This window comes from Lepisosteus platostomus, chromosome 12 (assembly GCF_059453375.1).
Source record: "Lepisosteus platostomus isolate fLepPlt1 chromosome 12, fLepPlt1.hap1, whole genome shotgun sequence".
Classification (NCBI taxonomy): domain Eukaryota; kingdom Metazoa; phylum Chordata; class Actinopteri; order Semionotiformes; family Lepisosteidae; genus Lepisosteus; species Lepisosteus platostomus.
In genome coordinates, this window is record NC_142622.1 from 9,992,490 (window position 1) to 10,012,293 (window position 19,804).

General features: G+C 37.2%; 1 protein-coding gene across 39 annotated transcripts in view; it reads left to right on the forward strand.

The window, feature by feature from the left end:
- The window catches only part of rims2a (regulating synaptic membrane exocytosis 2a), a 267,753-nt gene that overhangs the window by 26,252 nt on the left and 221,697 nt on the right, over positions 1–19,804 (forward strand). For 34 of the 39 annotated variants that reach the window (XM_088600907.1, XM_088600866.1, XM_088600868.1 and 31 more), the window contains exons 2-3: positions 17,007–17,039; positions 17,625–17,711. The exons of the other annotated variants lie outside the window; for them this stretch is intronic. In XM_088600907.1, coding sequence (XP_088457033.1) covers positions 17,007–17,039; positions 17,625–17,711 — 120 coding nt within the window. The remainder of the gene's footprint in view (positions 1–17,006; positions 17,040–17,624; positions 17,712–19,804) is intronic. 39 annotated transcript variants of the gene reach the window in all.

The following is a 19,804-nucleotide window of genomic DNA, read 5'->3' on the forward strand; positions in this document are numbered from 1 at the left end:
AAGAGTAGAATGGGTAGCATGCTTGTAAGGGTAATGAACAGAAAATATGAATAGTAGTATAATGGTTGCCTACATCTATGTTGTCCAGTTCTCGTTATATGTTTTAATTGGATCCACATTAATGTCATCAGCTGGGACTGGGAAACTTCTCAAGACTGATGGAAATCTTGTTCCCAAATAGATTTTTTAAGGAGAACTTTATCAGATGCCCTCTGAAAATCAAAGCATGTTGTATCTTCAAGTCTTAATGATTGTTTCCATAACTACACATAAAAGGCTTATTTTGACTATTCATTGGTCTATATTATAATCAACACATTGGTAACTGCTGTGAAGGTTTCTTTTTATTTTTGTAACATTGTTTGCATCTGTATTCAAATCTCCAAGTGTGATGCAGAAAAGCTCATGCATGCTTTAATCTGTTATTGTAACAATATGATTTCTGGTATAACCAAATATGTTATTAAGTTGCATCATGTTCAGAACTCCGCTACTCAGATCGTCACCAAAACTAAAATCCACGAGTGTGTATCACCTGTTTTAGCCTTTACGCACTGGCTACATGTTGGTTTTAGAATAAAATTTAAAATACGTCAGAACCAACTATCCAACTGCAGATTCTTTAAACTCTTTGGTCTCCTGCCTTCAATCAGTTCACTATGAGGCTCTAATCTCTGGGAGGCAGCGTCATCTGTTCTGTTGCTAGAAGGAAGACTATTCCAACCCAACGAGATTTTACAAGTCACTCAGCACTTTCATACCCTGTATTAAAACTAAATTTTTTTGTTCTAGTTTGTAATTCTGTTTAATTTACATTTTTACGTTGTCCATTGTCTGATTTATTGTACAGCACCTCGATATTAAGTACCACAAAAGACTCTACTTAAAATAAAGGACATGTTGTCTGCAAGTATTTGGTTCAATTTTATTATACAAATGGTAATGCCTATCTGTTCATCAACATCTTCAAGTCTTACACAGAATAAGTGACCTGCTACTATTGAAATATGAAAATAAAATATGAATCCTCTGCAAAATGATCAAACTGTACAGTATTTACAGTATACTGTTTAAACCTCTTTGTAACTTAGCTCTCTACCTGATATGTGTTGTCATGTTGTATCACGTGATATTGTACCATCATACTAATTGAGAACCCTCGCACTATAGCTTCTGGTTTACACAAGAATCATGGCTGTGATGAAACATTTCGCAATGAAGGAGCAAGAGGCCAGGTTTAAAAACAAGAGAAGGGATATCCATTACTTTGCTATTGTTAGCAGTGTGGGCTATTATTATAACCTGCACTAAAATAGATCACAGTCACGCTTCACTTTTGTTGTAACAATACCTGCTTTGTGCTGCAACCTTCAATTCATCTTTTAAGACAAATTCTAGTAAATAAACCTAAATATGTTTGGCTAATCTGTGTGCCAGAACAACATGCTACTGAGGCATCAACATATTCCTAAGAGAGGTTTAGATATAATGGCATCACTCTCCTGCGTATTCCCATGAGGACTTTAAAAATATATGAAGACACTACTATGTCCCTGTACAATATCAACAGCAGAGGAAATACAGAGTGTTACAGAAGAGTGTTAATTTCCAGCAAGATTTTTTTTTTCAAAGAACAGGTGGGAGTTTGAGGTGACATTAGGTGATGAGCTGCATTTATCCATCTTCTCAAATGTTAGCACCGGTTTTTAAAATGTAGCTAAATATGACCCCTTCCACCTCTGCAAAATGTTGACAGAAATTGGGTTTCTCCACATACTAATTTCTTGTCACTCATTTTGAAATAGCACAGCATTCCCAGCAGCTCAGCAAGGGATTCTTAAGAACTTTTCCCGGTGATCTTCAGAAGCATATATACTGTACAAACGAATCCTGATGTTCTGAAGGGAGCGTTCCTGCAGTTTTTCATACAGTTTCTTGAATCACTGTATTCTCCTCATGGCTGCATATTCCACCCATCTCTGTGTCTGCACGGGTGTCTTTGGGTTCCACTACCTCTTAGCATATTGTTTAAGCCAAAGCTTATTTTAATTAAAAGACTCAATAAACATCCACAAAACATCTGACTCTTTGATGTCATTATTCCTCCTTGAATAGTATCTTATGAATATAAGTAGATTATTCTGGCTAGTTCTGGTTTTCTGTGTCTCTGTTTTTCACTTTTTGTCATTTTGAAAAAAAAGTTACTTCTAATAAAAGACTTACTAATCAGAATTTGAAAACCTACAAATCTACAAATGGTTACCCAAAATGGGAAGTTAAGCATTATGAAAAGCATCAAAATGTATGTGTTTTAATCAAGAAAATCCCAAATGTATTTATATCTTAAACAAGACCAGTCTATGCAACTAAAAATATTAAACCTAACACTGTATGTGCAGTGAGGTCCACTTACCACAATGTGATCTGCAAGGTGCTGTATAAGGCAATATATCAAATAAATGAAATTGTTATTATTTCTAATGACCAGACATCTGTTAGTTTGTTGCATTCTGTCTTGATAAAGGATCTTTAGATGCTGTTGGTAAACTGTCCACATCTCCAAATCATAAATTATGTAGAGTATATTATTCTCAGGGTGGCACAGTAGTAAGCATTGTTGATTCGTAGAGCTGGAGCCCTGGTCACAGTTCTGTATCTAGGGTGCTGTGGAGTTTGTACTGTACTGTATGTTGTCCTCATGCTGGTAGGTTAATTGACTTCTATAAAACCTTGGCCCTGGTGTATGTGGATTATTGAGTCTACTGTATGTGCTAGACTGGTGTTCCATCCAGGGTGTATCCTGCCTTGTGCCCGTTGCTTGCTCTGGGTCACGATAATCCCAAATTGGATAAACAGTTATAGAAAGTGATGTGTCATTTCATTACATTTAGAAATTCACTTAAAGGGCTTGTGATGTGGTGCTGAATTAGTACTAAGATCTCCTATTTTGACTTTATTGGTTTCAAATATTTTTTTTCTTTTAAGTACCCAATATGTGATGATGTATGCTCATGAATGTCTCACAGAATGCAATCTCGAGCCCCGACACCCCAACATTTTTCTTTTGCTAGACACAAAACAGACAAAAACATGCTAGAAAAACAAACAACATTACTGAAATGGAATTTATGGAGTTATCTCTAGATTTTTAAACTAGAATGTTTAAATTTCTCATTCTGTATATTAACTGGCCTGTGCCTTAACAACATGAAATTAATGACTGACTTCTAAGCTTTGCTTAAAAAAGATAAAAATGTTTTTATCTTTACATTGTTAACTGATTTAACTTTATCTAAAATGCTCTTGAGACAACCTAGCACAAACCATGTATTAAAGAGTAGATTGTATAGTTTTTTACAATTCTGTTGAGTGAGCTTTAGAGGAATCAGAAGGTCTTTGCCACAAAAGCTTTGAAAACAATTGGTACCAATTAGTTCTTTCAGCATGAGTCTCCTTGAGAGATAAATGGTTTAGAATTAAAGCTTATGTCAAGCAATGAATGTTTAAAGATAGCTTCAACTGCCCTTAGGTTATTTGCAATTATAATACTGTTAGTTTTGTTAGTGGACAGTTTTTATTATACTTTGTTGGTTCCTCGGTTTGAATTTTTCTTTTCAAGGCAGTGTGCATCTCACAGTTAGAATGCTCATATTTAAGAGTGTTTCACTTGTATTGCTCTGCTGGGAAAGGGGGTTTGCTGCTGAGGTTATGTAACCTTTATTGTTAATGATGTATGTCAGATGTTCATCACAGATCCATGGGTAAAGTGACATTTAATTAGCTTCCCATTTCACTCTATAACCTCTAAAATCCTCTCAAGCCTATACTAGTATTCTCCTTCTCCTGCAGGTCTGCTTTTATCATGATCAAGAAGGCATGCAGGCTAGCCACCATGCCTTTGAAAACTCGCAAACACGCAAACTCCATAAAGAAAGTGCAAAAATTCAGGAATTGAGTCCACCATTATGGAATGTGCTGTCTGTATTACTTGAAAAGATACGTCACATAACCTCAGGTGTGATAATTTGATATACCTGTGGGATTTTGAAAATGTTCCTGTGGTAAACTGTTCCCAAATATCACATGCCACTTGGAATTATGCATACTGTAAGAGGTATTCATAATAATAATAATAATAATTGCTTACACTTATATAGCACTTTTCTGGACACTCCACTCAAAGCGCTTTACAGGTGATGGGGTCTCCCCTCCACCACCACCAATGTGCAGCATCCACCTGGATGATGCGACGGCAGCCATAGTGCGCCAGAACGCTCACCACACATCAGCTATTAGTGGGGAGGAGAGCAGAGAGTAATTAAGCCAATTCATAGATGGGGATTATTAGGAGGCCATGATTGGTTAAGGCCAATGGGAAATTTGGCCAGGACGCCGGGGTTACACCCCTACTCTTTTCGAGAAACGCCCTGGGATTTTTAATGACCACAGATAGTCAGGACCTCGGTTTTACATCTCATCCGAAGGACGGCACCTGTTTACAGTATAGTGTCCCCATCACTATACTGGGGCATTAGGACCCACGTGGACCACAGGGTGAGCGCCCCCTGCTGGCCCCACTAACACCTCTTCCAGCAGCAACCTTAGTTTTTCCCAGGAGGTCTCCCATCCAGGTACTGACCAGGCTCACACCTGCTTAGCTTCAGTGGGTTGCCAGTTGTGAGTTGCAGGGTGACATGGCTGCTGGCCTCACACATTCATCACACATTCATCACAGACAATATACTTCTAATTGTATGGTTTATATGTTGTTAACATGGTCCAGTATACCTTCTCTGCAGAATTACTCTAAACGGTAGATTACATAATCACATGTAGATTACATAAAATAAGTTTAGGAACTCCAGGTTTATATGATAGTTTACCATATGACCTTTTAGAATATTATTCATAATATCAGCAGCTGTGGTAATTGTGTTTTCCTATTTCCACAAATGATTGTTCATTATTCCTGTCATAATGATCCTGTTCTGATTTCTGTTGTGCTTGGTGACTACTACAGGAATGTGTGAGGCTGCTGTTGTTTATTTTCAAAAGGTCAGGACCCAGGAGGTGTGGGGCAACAGCACTAAACACTACGCCCCTGTGTTTTCCAAAGTGAACACAATCAGATAATTAAAGTTAGTTCCTGTATTGGACTGGGCAGGCTGCTATTAAAAAGGTTTGTGCACAAGCCTGTCTCAAGGAGTGGCTGAATTCTATGCCACTCAGAAGTGACACTATGAAAAAAATAGGAACAGCTTCGATTGAAGCTTGGCAGGTAATCTTTGCAAACAGATGGATTTTAGTTATATTTGGCAGCAGATTAGCGGCTTCCCCGCTGTTCTGATGATCCTTTCCCTATACAATTTGACAACGAGTAATGTTTTTTGTCAGCAAGTGTTGAAAGTCAAAGATACGGGTTGCAAATTCTAACAGAAAATTGCTATGCCAATATTTAAAGGCAAATACAATATAATATTCTCTTAGTATAATTAAGGTTAATAATAATGTTATGTGCAATAGGAAAAGCTGCTTTGTGCTCTGTTTTGCAGTACCAACCAATGAATATCTAAGGCTTTGCCTTAAAATCTAAATCTTTAAAATCTAATGCCTTAAAATGTACATTAATTAATGTAAAAGCTTCTTGACTTCACACTACCACTACCTGTAAAACAGAAAAGTGCTACCTGAGCCCAGGACACCACGTGCAAAGCAGCCTTAAGCACTTAACCTAACCTTTAAAGAGCAGTTTAACACAATCATGACAATAAGAAAAAAAGGATTATACTACCTTCTTTTTCTATCAAAGTAAAGACTGAACTTTAAAGTAGGATAAGGTTCGAGATTTTTACATTGGTGCTACCCACACTGTACTTCCTATGTGAGTAAATTCCATTCGCGATAGTACTAAGAGAGAGACTGTTCAGCTTACAATGTTGGCTTCCAGAATCCTGACTAAATATTTGTCTATCTTTATATGGGTATATCTGCTGTATGTTATGAGCTCACAGACACCAACATTTCCAATGATTTCCTTCACTAATATAGAGGTCTACTATATTTTTAATTCTCTGCATTAATGTAATTAGTTCCCCATTTCACTCTATAACCTCTAAAATCCTCTCATGTCTATGCTCTTTGTAGACTGAAGCCCTGCTTTTATCACAATTAACCCATTGAAATGTTGGTGAAATTATCCCTTTCAGCATCAAGTACTCTATTCGTGTCACGATCGCTACTCCTCCTCTTAAGGGCGCTCCAGCTTCTCCTTGTTCCGCACCATTACCCGCACCTGTTCCTTATTCCAGCCCCTCTTCAGTTCCCCCTTAAAAGCCCGACGCAGACGTCATTCGAGGCTCTTCATTGTATTCCGTTTAGTGAGAGCCCGGGTCCTGCTGCGTCTGGCTCCGTTATGGTTTTAACTTTCTGTTCCTGTTCCCCCCCCCCCGCCGGTCCCGACCCGGTTCCTGGTTTTTAATCTCCTGGATGGATCTCCTGGCCATGGACTTATACTTCTGTTTTGGTTTCCTGTTTGCACACGCCCCCCTGTCTCCATACCCGTCCCCTGCATGACTTTTTCCTAGTGTTTTCTCACTATTCCGGATTGTGTCGTCTGCATAGGGCCCGGAAAGAACTGTTCGTGACAATTCGGCTTGGAAAGCTAGACCACCATCAAAATCAACTCCCAAGTAGTGCAATTTATCCACGGACCAATTTATCAATGGACCAAAAACCCGTTGGTCACAACAGTGGTGCAAACTCTGTCCACTCGGTAAAGTTGGAAAGCTAAAGTTTGTAGATGAAAACATGCATAACAAACCAACAAGAGCAATAGAATCAATTTATATAAATGGTTGATCTTTCACTCTGGGATTACAAAGACATCAGTTACTAATATACAGTTTAATGAGGATAAGATTTGATATAAGAGTAGGGGTGTAACCCCGGCGTCCTGGCCAAATTTCCCATTGGCCCTTCCCAATCATGGCCTCCTAATAATCCCCCTCTGTGAATTGGCTTCATTACTCTGCTCTCCTCCCCACTGATAGCTGATGTGTGGTGAGCGTTCTGGTGCACTATGGCTGCCGTCGCATCATCCAGGTGGGGCTGCACACTGGTGGTGGTGTAGGGGAGTCCCCATTACCTGTAAAGCGCTTTGAGTGGAGTGTCCAGAAAAGCGCTATATAAGTGTAAGCAATTATTATTATTATTATTATTATTATTATTATTATTATTATTATTATTATTATTATTATTACTATTATTGTCTGTCTCGTAGGTAATATCAGTCTCATCATATGGTTAATCGCAATCATATTCTCAAAGACAATTAAATTTAGGACTTAGGATCGTAATCTTTGCTTTATCACATTTCTTGATAAAGATATTTATTGATGAGTTTTAGATTAGGGCTGGATTATCACCCTGGTCTGATTTCCTTTCGCTGCTGGCTCTGTGCAGGGACATCCCAGGGAGTGCCAGAGAGAGAAGGGGAGGTTTTGTTTAGGACTGTATTGAGAACAGCTCTCCAAGAAAGTTAGCTTCTTTCTGAACTTTCTTTGCTCAACATCTGCTTGGGTTCTGCTACAAGTAAGATGAGTGAGTGGGAGAAATTTAGTTAGTTCCGGCTATACCTTTTTTCTGAATATACCCGGATAGTCAGGATGTTGACAAAAGGAGTCCAACTGTATTAATTTCTTTGATCCGGTGAAAATTACAATTCATGAAACACAAGATATATTCTGATGCGGAAAGAATACATTGGGTGGAATTCTGTTCTTTACTGACTCACTCTCAGCCTGGTGTCTTGAAGGAAGTTAAAGTCCTGACTGGTTGCAGTCACATGATTGGTAAAGCCAGATTGCCAGGTTAGATAGAGAGAGAAGAAAATGAGCCAAGAAATTAGTTGTGTACTACCTTTTAAACTGGGAAATCACAGTTTAGGTAATTGGTTACGATGTCCTCAGGTATAATCTTGCAGGTTCTTCTTTGGTTGGTCACCTTTTGGGTGATGGACAGTGACCTCTGACCCATCATCTTGATTCCAGATTGAGAAGAGTCCTGCTGCACCGTACATCATTAAGGTGTTTCTGAAAATTAATGCAGCTGTATAATTTCCTTGTCTGCTACAGACATGGGGTATTCTTCTTATCAGAGAGGACCCTTTTAGCTGCATTTCTAGTGGTTGACAGTGCAGTAAAGAGTTGTAAGCTGATGAGTTACAGTCTCATTAAGGCCACAGAAAGATTTTTACAGGTAGATGTCTTTTATAATGCTTAATTCTTAGCATGCCTTGCTGCTACAATGCAGTATCCAAGCTCTGTGTAGAGTGTAATGTGGTGTTAAGAAAATATTGTGGTGCCCACTTTGGAAAAAGCAATAGCAATTTGTCACTGACTTTAGGAAAGAAAAGACCCTGTACTGTTAAAGATTGCCATTTTGATCCCAAATGGTAATCTTTAACATTATCGAGTGGAATGACAGCACGAACACCTTTGGGGTGGGGAAAATGCACCAGAGCAAATTCTTTACCCAGAGAAGACTGAATGTGTTTGGTGTGAATCCAAATGAGTAAAGAACGATTCCTGAAAGTGTGCTTACGTTCTCTGTGGTATGGATGTACAACGGAAATCGAGATGATAAGTCTTTGATCTGCCATCTCTTATCACACTGTATACTGGACAGACCACCAGGCTGGTTCAGCCTCTTGTTAATAATCACTGAGTTTCTCACACCTGACAGATGTTTTAGATCTATTAAGGCAACTACTGAGTTTGTGGTTCTATTTAACGAGGGGAATCAGATTTACAAAGTAATTGAAAATGCAATTTCTGACTATTGTTAATTCAATACTGAGGTGCATGACTGAATGGGATATTAAGAACTCACCTACTATTTTAAAGTCATAAGTAAACATAAACATAACTTTTTCAAAACATTTCTTCAAAATGTTTTTGTGAAGTTTGGTTTGAGGAGATCAGGCTACAGTCAATTTGATGTGTTTCTACTTAAAGATGCAAAAAGAAAGACACTTCAAGTCTAATTCAAGCTACATTTATAAGGCCCCAGGGAAAAAAAAAGATTTGAGCTCTGAATTCTACAACTTCTCAGGCAACTTGGCTTAACACTGAGGCATTAAGTAGCTTTTCACTGTAAAGTCTTCAGTTAAATGTATGCTCTCATTACAAAGCCATTTAACTTCATTACGTAGATGGGAAACTTTTTTTGCTTTATTCCATCAAAACAGCAATTATATTTCACCTGGAGTATTATTACCTAACCATCTACAAACTCAATCACGCTTTTGTAAGCAGGTTCAGAGCGAATTCACTAGCCTTCGTTTGACTGCAGCTCAGCTCCATCCTAGCAGATATCCATGTGGCAGAGCCTTAACCAGCTGTTATTTGTTGTGATTTAATTTAAAAAAAAGTAACCGAGTAAGCAGCCTGTAATCTAACAATCCTAAATCTCTGCCACAAAAGCACAAAAATGGTGGGAGCAGGAAAGTGGTGAATAACATACTGTAGATATTTATATCACTTTAGACAATCCTTAAGTGCTTGAAACACAAGAAGGCAGGCACAAAAACAATTCATCGGCGGCCATTACATTGAGTTCTAAAATAATCTTAAAATGAAACTGAAACAAACATAACTGGAAGTATTCCACAGTATATTTCATGCAAACATACTGTTTGTACACCACACCTGACATCATTACTGCTGGTAGCAAATGAATCTCACATCTTCTTTTTCCTGCACTGGATCTTTTTCTTTTTTCATTGTATAGGCTTTTGTTACTTTTTTATTCAATTGGGGAATAAGAGATGCTGGTGGATAGTATTACTGCCTTACAGTGTCTGGTCCTGGGGTGCTATCAGCATGGAGTCTGTATGTTCTCCCCTGGTTCACATGGGTTTGTTTCTCGTGCTCCGGTTTCCTTCCACAGTCCATACTGGTAGGGTAATTGGCTTCTAGGAAAACTAGCCCTGTTGTGAGCTTGTGTGTCTGTGTCCTACAGTCGACTTGCATCCCATCCAGGGTGTATCCTTGCCCGTTGCTTCCCAGAATACGCTTCAGCTCCCCTGCGACCATGAATTGGATAAAATGGTGAGAAGATAGATGGATGGGGAATTAGAACTCAAAGTTTGATCTTTTATCGAGGGAAATGAATTCTGTAACATTTTTGTTACGGTTTGTGTTATTTTATTTGGTGTGTATTGCTCCCTTGATGTTTTAGGGTTATTTTGCACTATGTTTTAAGGTTATGGAAGTTTGCAGTTACTATACTGTACCTCATGAATATTCTTTTTGATAAATTTAAAGCACAAATTTATTGAATGAATTCCCCGGAAACAAACGTAGAGAATCAATTTGGATACCTTTTTGTAGTATGATCTGTGATTTATTGTTAAGTGTCCTCTTGTAACAAATGCTACATTTTTACAATGTGTTCTGGTGTTTCTTGGTCCAACACCCGGTTGTGTTTTAAAGCCCTATAAAAAGAACCTGTTAATTGCTGTTAGAAACCAATTGGCTATTTTATTATATTTTAGTTGCTGGCGGGCAGAGTCAAGGAGAACTAATTGAGTGATGTCGTAGAGGGGAAGCGAGGAGTTTGTTCCCTCATTTGCCCCTATCCCTCTCAAATTTTGTGGGTGGGGTGGCATTCGTTTTGATGGCCTGCTTATGCAAAGTTGTTACGGTCAACTGGAAAGCAGAAGCTGCTGAATTAATGACTTGTAATGTAAAAAAGTAATGACTTTCTAGTACCTCTAATATATGGTTTGGAGTGGCTGAGATAATGAGTTTCCTGATAACATCATTGAGTTCATGCAGTCACGTACAGTATCATCTCTGTGTCACTGGCCAGAAAGTATAATACATTCTTCTATTGGCTTTCTCTGTGAAATCCAGAGACTTTTGCTTCCAGCAGGAAACACAATCTCAGAGAAATCAGTTTATCATAGATGGGTGTATATTTACTGTATACTTAGATGAAACAATATTTCAAATGAAGAAGAGACAGTTTCAGATCTCTCTTTAACTGATTAGCTTTTATGTGTTAGATTTTTAGAAATTGCTAATCTACAGCATGTTGCTTATTTGCTTTAGTTTGTGATGCTTTCTGTGAATGTTTTGAGCATATTATATTAGATTCTTTGATATATGGATATATGCTGTTTATGTTTATCTGCAGGCACTTTTTACTCTCTTCCCTGTATTTCTTTACCAATTAGAATTTATACCTTACTCACCTATCAAACAGCATTGCCGTGGTATAGCTAAAAAGTCCTCTACGTGGCTTTTGAACTATTGAAGCTGTAATGTGATACTTTTGCCTTTTATTTAATAACGTAAGTAAACACTAAAAATAGGACACATTGCAATTTAATCAGCACTGACACAAGAGAGTTGATAGTTGTGGTTTAATCCACAAAACTCACCCTCCTGGTTCCATTGCTGTGGTGTCATCTGACTGGTCATTCTGCAGGTAGTATGACATTCATACTGTACATGATATCTTTCTGAAAAATCATTAATAATTGACAGATACAAGAAAATTTCACCCTACTTTCTTCAGCTGCTGTATGCGATTTTTTATCGCAATATACTGTATGTGTGTTAAAGCTTTTGTTATTTGTACTGTATGCTCTATTTTAAAACCTGAACACAAAAAACAAAAACCTTTTTAAAAGCAACGTATCGCTGTTTTAAAATGATACGTTCCTAAACAGGAAAAGATAGTGGATTGGATTTCTGGATCATGTTAAATTCTGGGAGAAATTTGGCTTACAAAATGGGATGGAGTTTCATAGTTTACTGAGTTGGCTGGAGCCCTTGGTTTTGATTGCCTAAGAGCAGGTGGAAAAAGAAGTGAATCTCAGAGAACTGTGTAGTAAGGACTATCTCTTGTGAAGGCAGGCACTGAATAGTGTTCAGTGAAATGTAACATGCAGTGTGACACACAATTGTCTCATTTTACTGTAACTGTTTCAGCATTGCTCCTGATTTCCTACTAGGGGATCTCTTTCTGTGTGTGGGTTGAATACAACTCTTAAGGCTCCACAAATTAAATTGATCAGTTCTTCCAGTCCTAAAGTTTGTATGACAGCTCATTGTGTAATTTCTATGCCAACCGTGCAGCAAGAGAGCTGTCAGACTGATTCATTTTCAGTGTTTAGGCACTTGTCTAGAGTTAGCTAGTGTGATTGCCTCTGTTAAAAACTACACTTAACCCTACAGTTTCTGTTATGTTAAAAACTATAATTATTAAGTGTTTTTTAATATAGGTTTTTAGTTCCCATGATGAAGTTGCAGGAAGCCGTGACGTCAAACAGACACGCTATAAACTGGGACTTCATTCACTTTTCAATACATATTTTTATGAGAGTTTAATGTAAGAAATGTTCTTGTATAAGTATACCCACCGGCGATTCACCTTTTGTTTTATGAAATGCTTAATTTAATGTTTATAGATATGAAAGTTACCACAGCTAGAAATATGTTTTAGGATAAAAGCATCACAACAAGGATTACAACACACTAGTTAACCCAAATAAATTGTATTGGAAAAGTTCATGAAATTAACCATTTGTGACTGTATTGTGGTTCCACTGTCTCCCTCTTCTGGTGAATGTTGACCTGAGTCAAATTACTGTAGCTTTTTTAAGCAGAGAAATGCAGTACTACTCCCATCACATAAATGCAATGTAGTGAATTCACTATTACAATCTAAACATGTTGATTTCTCTAGTCTTCTGAAATGTATCATTAAGATGTGCCTATTACTGACACGTGAGACAAATGCACCACATGGAAAAAAATGAAACATATGTACAGTAATAGAACACCTGCTTGCTTTTTATCTGCCATTTCATTTTATTACATTTATATAGTTTCCTCATAGGTACAGGTGTTTAATTGAGCAATTCATTCATTATATATACTGCAATTAAAGGGCCAAGTGTTACAAAATCCAGCAGTATATTGGATAATTAGTTAGCATGCTAGAATTCTAGAACATTTTTAATATCAATGTAAGGATTAAAAACAGTTTGCAATATATTTTGGAGAGTTGTGCTAATGATGTATTTAATCCCTTATTCCTCTGGGTTCATATCACCAGATATTCTGGAATAATGTGTTTAATACTGAATGTGGGCCAGGGAAAAAAAACAAGCCCTTTTTAAAGGGGTTTTTATTTTTAAAAAGGAGGAGCCAATGAACAGAAGCAAGTGAGAGAAATCACATTCTTGTCAAGATAATTATCTTGGCCATTTGTAAATTATATACTTTTTGCTATAGGCCTTTTTATTTGCGGTTTTAAGTTTTTTAAATGTTCTTTTCTTTAAAAAAATGTTGGTTTCACTCGCTGCTATAACCTGAATGCCTGAATGCCAAGGGTGAAGTCAGTGCAGGGCTCCTCCAGAAACAAGTTCTGCTGTTTTCTACCCTGGCAGGGAATGTTCCATGGGGACTTGTAATGCTGTTCTCTTAGCACACCCTAGAGTTCACTGTTGAGTAGAAACTCAGGGTATCATTCCTGGGGGTGAGCTAATGGACTGCCATAATAATAATAATAATAATAATAATAATAATAATAATAATAATAATAATAATAATAATAATAATAATAATAATAATAATAATAACCCTATACAATTTATTGCATTAGGAATTTGTCTTTTCACATACTCCAGCTTGCTCTCCATGAGACACGGACAAGGAGAGAAGCTTGGGGTCAGAGCACAGGGTCAGCCATTTATACAGCACCCCTGGAGCAGCTGGGGCTAAGGGTCTTGCTCAGGGGCTCAACAGAGTAGGATTTCTCTGCTGGCTGCGGGATTTGAACCAGAAACTTTCCAGCCACAGGTGCAGCTCCGCCCCAATATGTGGACTGTAGAGTTTCCTCTCTGATTGTGTCACTTGAGCTCCCATTTGAATTACTTCTTTCTTTATTAAATTTCACTATTTTAATGCAAAAGTTGAAGAAAAGTCCTGTATATTCAAACGGGTAAAAAAATATAAGATCACTTTATTTCTTGTATTAGGAATTTGTCTTTTCACATACCCCACCTTGCTCTCCATGAGACACACACAGACAGGGAGAGGAGCTTGGGGTCAGAGCACAGGGTCAGCCATTTATGCAGCACCCCTGGAGCAGTTGGGGTTAAGGGTCTTGCTCAGGGGCCCAACAGAGTAGGACTCTTCTGCAAGCTGCAGAATACGAACCAGCAACCTTTCCGCCAGAGGCACAGATCCTTAGCCACAGAGCCTCCGCACTGCCCTAGGAAAGTGGTGGTAAATGAATGGGGTATATCCTATAAAAATCCTGTAAAACTAGATGCAGTATGTTAATAGTTGCAGTCTTACATATTGGTGTGCTATAACAAAAAATATTTATAAGATTTTCATTAAGTCAAATAGTTCTTCAAAAGATATGTAAAAGAAAAGTTTATCAAGTGGCATAGAAGGTTGTCTATTGAATTTACTAAGTTATAAGTTATTTGAAAGATATTTGGGGGTGGCCATACAGTACATGCTGTTAATTAGAGTCATTGATCCTATCCATAGTACATGTGCATCATATCGTTGAAGTGATAATGAAGTGTTAGAAAGGATGGATTAAGTATGTCTTAAGTTTTCTGAATTGTTCTTCTGCTCTGAATATCCAAATCCATTGAAGAACATGTACTTTATTAATATCTGTATCTGTTCTATGTCATTAGTTTGTTACTAATCCTGTTAATAGTATGACTTGACTGTGCAGACTTTCACTTGAATGAAAATAATGTTTTCGGAAGCTGTCTAGAATGCTGGTAATTACTAGTCACTTTGGTGGTGGTGGAGGGGAGTCCCCATTACCTGTAAAGCTCTTTGAGTGGAGTGTCCAGAAAAGCGCTATATACTTTAAGTGTAAGGAATTATTAGTATTAACTCTTGTAAAGCAAAAGTAAACCTTTGTTGCCTTATCTACTGCAATTTGTGAACATAAGAATGGTTACAAATGATTAGAGCCCCCTTATCTCTATGCCGTAATACAAAAGTAAACATTCTAAACACAACACGAAAGTAAAGATGTTTTTTTCTGTTGTGTTTTATGTGGAGACTGAATTCATTAATGTGAGGCAAGCATAGTCTTTGTTGACTTTTGTCCTTTATAGCTTGTTTTAAGGTCACACCAGGAGACTGTTACAAGATTTGAATGTAAAGTCCAAGTTCTTTTTTAACCTGTGTCTCTAACTTATTCATTTCATATCAGAGAAGACTTGGGTGCTTGCTTTCTATCCTTCTGACGAAATGAATGCTCTTTTAATGTGCTCATCTCTCTCCCCCAACATTTTCAGGGTTACAGCCTGAAATGCAAGTATAAATCTCTTTTTCACAAGCTATACTAGCATTATTTTAATCAGAGCATTGATACTTACAGTTGACTTTAAGTACAATTAATTAGTCTTTAAAGACATGTACAGTATTTACACTTAATGCTTTAATGTTTAAAACTTATTAGGATTCAGCACTAGTTAAATTTGTGCCACAGAGGAAGGTGAAGGACTACCATAATGTCACTCAAATCTAATTATGTTAGGAATTGTATACTGTAGGTCAAATCCACAACTGTCTGAACTGAACTACAATTAGGCCGTTTAGCTTAGTGCCTTAATATGAACAAACTCAACACAAAACATAAGCAAAAAGAAAAGGTGATTGTACACATCCAAACTGAGTGTCTTTGGGTCATGGCTTTTCCAAATTACCATTGTGTTAAGGACATAAGGTAGTTTGTGACTACATCCCCAGTCCGGATTATCCCAAAGGAATTAGCCCCTAAGAATGCTGCTCCCCATTTATATAGCTTGGTGAACTGGAGCAACGGATGTAAAGTACCTCAGTTAAGGTGCCTGTAGCAAGGACTCATAGCTCATAGCCTGTCTGTCATTAGTCCAGAGTCTAATACTAACCCACTACTCCATCCCTTCCCTCTGCACCAAGTACAACATATAGATAATTCTAAACAAATGTCATGTCTCCCTCATGAAATGTACTGGTTCCCACTTTGTAAAGGTACAATATCTACCATTTCATTTCATGGTAGATATCGTCATTTATTTAGTAAAGACAATTACAGATGAAGAGCTATGACAAATTGAGTACAGTAAAAAGAGCAGGAGGAAATGTTTAGGAGTGAAGGCATACATTTTTTAACATTTAGAAAATATATGTAATATATTTTTGTCTGTGACTGCCTTGAAATCACTCAAGATGATGGGCTGAATTACTCAGCTTCAGGGTCCTTGAAGGACTTTTTCCATGAAGTGTTTTTTTTCCTGACTTACAAGTTTCATAAAGAATGTGGTTATTCATTATATTTAACACAAATGATCTTTTTCTAATGTAAACAAAATAGTCTTTCTTAAATGAATTTAGATAAATAATTTTATCATGAATACTTTGGAAGTTACGGTATTCTTTTAAGTGCAGTCTATTTCAAATAGCAAATAAAATAAAAAGTATGCCCAAAAGCATTTCCATTGTCAGATGCTGTGCCTCATTTGTATTTGTTGATGATAATACGGGTTAAGGCTAATCAAGCCTTGAATGTACAGAGATGTAAATGTGATTTTATTTATTGCTCTTGGCCAACTTTTCAACAATTTTCAAGGGAGGGATTGGTCTGCTTTACCAGAATCTACTCCTCTGTTATACTGTTGAATGCTCCAAATCAATTCAGGCAGAGATTCAGTGATCGGGACAGTGAAATGTGGGTTTAGACATGGTCGCCATCACTCACATTGGAACCTTCTGTATGTTTGTGTTTCCTTTTTTAAGTTCTTATTTTTATCCTTTGCTTTGAGGACACATTTATTAATTTGTCTCACTACTTAAATTACATTTTCTGTTGCGTTATTCTCATTATTGTCATTCTCATTTGTTGCTTTTTCATTGTTTTCCTTCTCGTTTTGAGTTCTGTGTGCACTGAGCTGTGCAAACTTATCTTTTTAGGGTCAAAGAAGAACAAAAGCCTCAGCCAGCACAGTAAGTAATGCATAACCTGAAAGTGCTATAGGCTTTGAAGCGTCTACCTTTTGCTGTGTGCCCTGTGCTTCCTGCAGCTTCTTTGGTATTAGGTGTGTCCCTGATACCTCGATGGGCTGTACCTAGTGTGTCATCTGCTTCCTGATTGGCTTGTAAGAGAGCTTCATGCGGCTTCTTACTTCATCCACATGTGGGCTGGATGCGTCTACTCTGCTACCTGCTTTTTGAACAAGTAAAATGACACATACATATACATGTGTGACTCTCTCTCTCTGTACATATCCCCTTTTATACATTCTTATTGGCTGATTTCTTACTGCGGTGCCCATTCCCCATTGGCTGTAGCTTCCCTGCTTGATACTTCTTTTTACAACTATCACTGTGTACAGTAGTATTATTATTGACGCTAATAATTTTGTTATAATTACTATTATTGGAGCTATCATTGTTGTTAGCATTAATTTTTTAAAGACTACCTCTATTTCATTTTCCTGTCGGATTTTATTTAATACAAAGATTAAGGGCACAGCAATGTTTTTGTTTTGCTTTTGGTTGTTCAGTCACACTATTTGCTTATTTAAACAGGTGGTTTCCCTTTAGTGGTATCACTGAGCTGGTAAATAACGTTCTTCAGCCCCAGCAAAAATCGCAAAATGAAAAGGAGCCAGAGACGTAAGTAAGCTGCCCTGAGAAAATTATTGTGCCTCTAGTTTTTAAATAAATTGGGCCCTTAAATTAACAACACATAGGCACTTAAATATCCATGGCTTCCTATGGGAAATTTAGTCATCTCTGTGTTTATAGGGCCTATTGCACTTGAGACACATTAGTTGCTCAATGGTGTGTACTTTTTGACACTGAGGTACAAATTACACGGGACATTGTATTTTTCAAAAAAGTCTATTTTTTAGCTTATTTCCATGGATTGGGGCTTGAATTTAACATGGCTTCCTCGTTAGAGAAAGACAAGTCTAAAATGTATTGCCCAGAATACTAGGGATGCAAGCTTGATTTTTTAAGATCTTACATTCACTTTCTATATACATACTGTATATATAGAACATATTAAAATGTTTTTTACTAACTACTAAGGTTATATTTCTGTATTGAAACAATGACAACCGCTATTATTGCTGCTACAATATCATATGTGAATTACATGTGAAATGTAGGCTTCTAATTATTAAATTCGTGTAACGTATATTCATAGTAGATTGTAGATAGTAAAACTGCATATTAAATGCTGTTTCCTCACACTGATTCTATGTATCATTTTATCACATCCAAATGAAGAATCTGTATTCAATGATGTGGGAATTTCATTATCAGTACAGATTTCTGTGAAATTCATCATTTTGTTTTGGGCATATCATCTATTTGTTAACCTTTAAAGCAACTGAATCAATTGAGAGATCAGTGTTCCTTCAGCCATGTTTCATGTCTGTCTTATGAAGGACAGTGATAACTGTAGACTTATAGGTGTAATTAAAATTTCTAATAGCAGAGAATTTCAAGTACTGTATGTGGGGGAAAATACATAGACAGCATCACAAAGGCAAAAACTTTTTTTGGACTGGGATTCTGGACAGATATTTATAAAGCTCTAAATGGCCCCAGTGGTCTAAGCTTTGTCTTTCAATATATAGTTCATGCACTGTCTTTCTGTAGTAGTCAGCCACAGAATATGTGAAGTATTTGTTTTCCAAATGTATTCAGTTTACACAATTATATTTATCTATCTGGTTTGACTTATAAATATTTTCTTCAACTGAGCTTTTCCCTTAGTAATGTACTGTATAGTTTACCATTTACTTTGTTTAGCTTTAGTACTGTATGTTATGCAATATTGATGCTTCTTAATATAACTTAACAATGGGGTGTTAAGATGGGTTCAATTTGTTTCTTTACAGTTTGCACAAGGGTTTCACCAACATTAGTGGTGCACAGTAACAGTGTCCGGCCTTGCGCATGGTAAAATGATGTTCTGTGATCTACTAAACAGGCACAATGGGATGACTGGCCTTCTATCATTTGTAACCTTTCTTATGCCCTTAGGTTCTTAACCATGTGAGTTTTGACTAAGGACACAACAGTCCTTATGTCTGTATTTTATTTTTTTAATTGGTTCAACATGGAAAGCTTCAGAAAAAAAATGTAAACATTTTATTAAAAAGACTCTATAGAAAGAGCAAAACGGTTGTTGGTAAGTCTGTGGACTACATCACTCGGCCCTTTTCAGTTTGGTTGTTAGGAAAGAGTACCTTGGCAGGAGACTGTGGATGGCTTTAAGATTGTTAATACAGCTGTGTAGGAAGTTACCACTGCAAGAAACAAATACTAGAATCACTGTATGTATCTACCTTAAGCAAGTCATAATTTACTTCAACACAGGTAGCGAAGAGTTTGTTTTTCCACTTCAGTCATACCAGAAGAGCTTTTTTTGGAGTTTTCTGACTCCTGTCTGTGTTATATGAAAATATCGCTGTATGCTAGGTTTTTTTACTGTTGCTGCTCTGGTAGTGTTCCCTTATGTCAGCAGGCCTACTTGCCTGAAGTTAACTCTGGTCAGAGTTTAGAGCCTAAAGGTAATTAAACATGCTTGGGGTGTTCAGCGTTTGGGTGTGTGGTCCTTCTTTTGAAACAGAAGCCAAATGTTTTATTTGAATGACATCGCCGTAGGAGATGCTGTCTTTCAGATTAAGTATTAGACCATGGTTCTGAATGCTAGGGATCATTTAAGCTCGCAGAATGATTTGCAGGAGAAG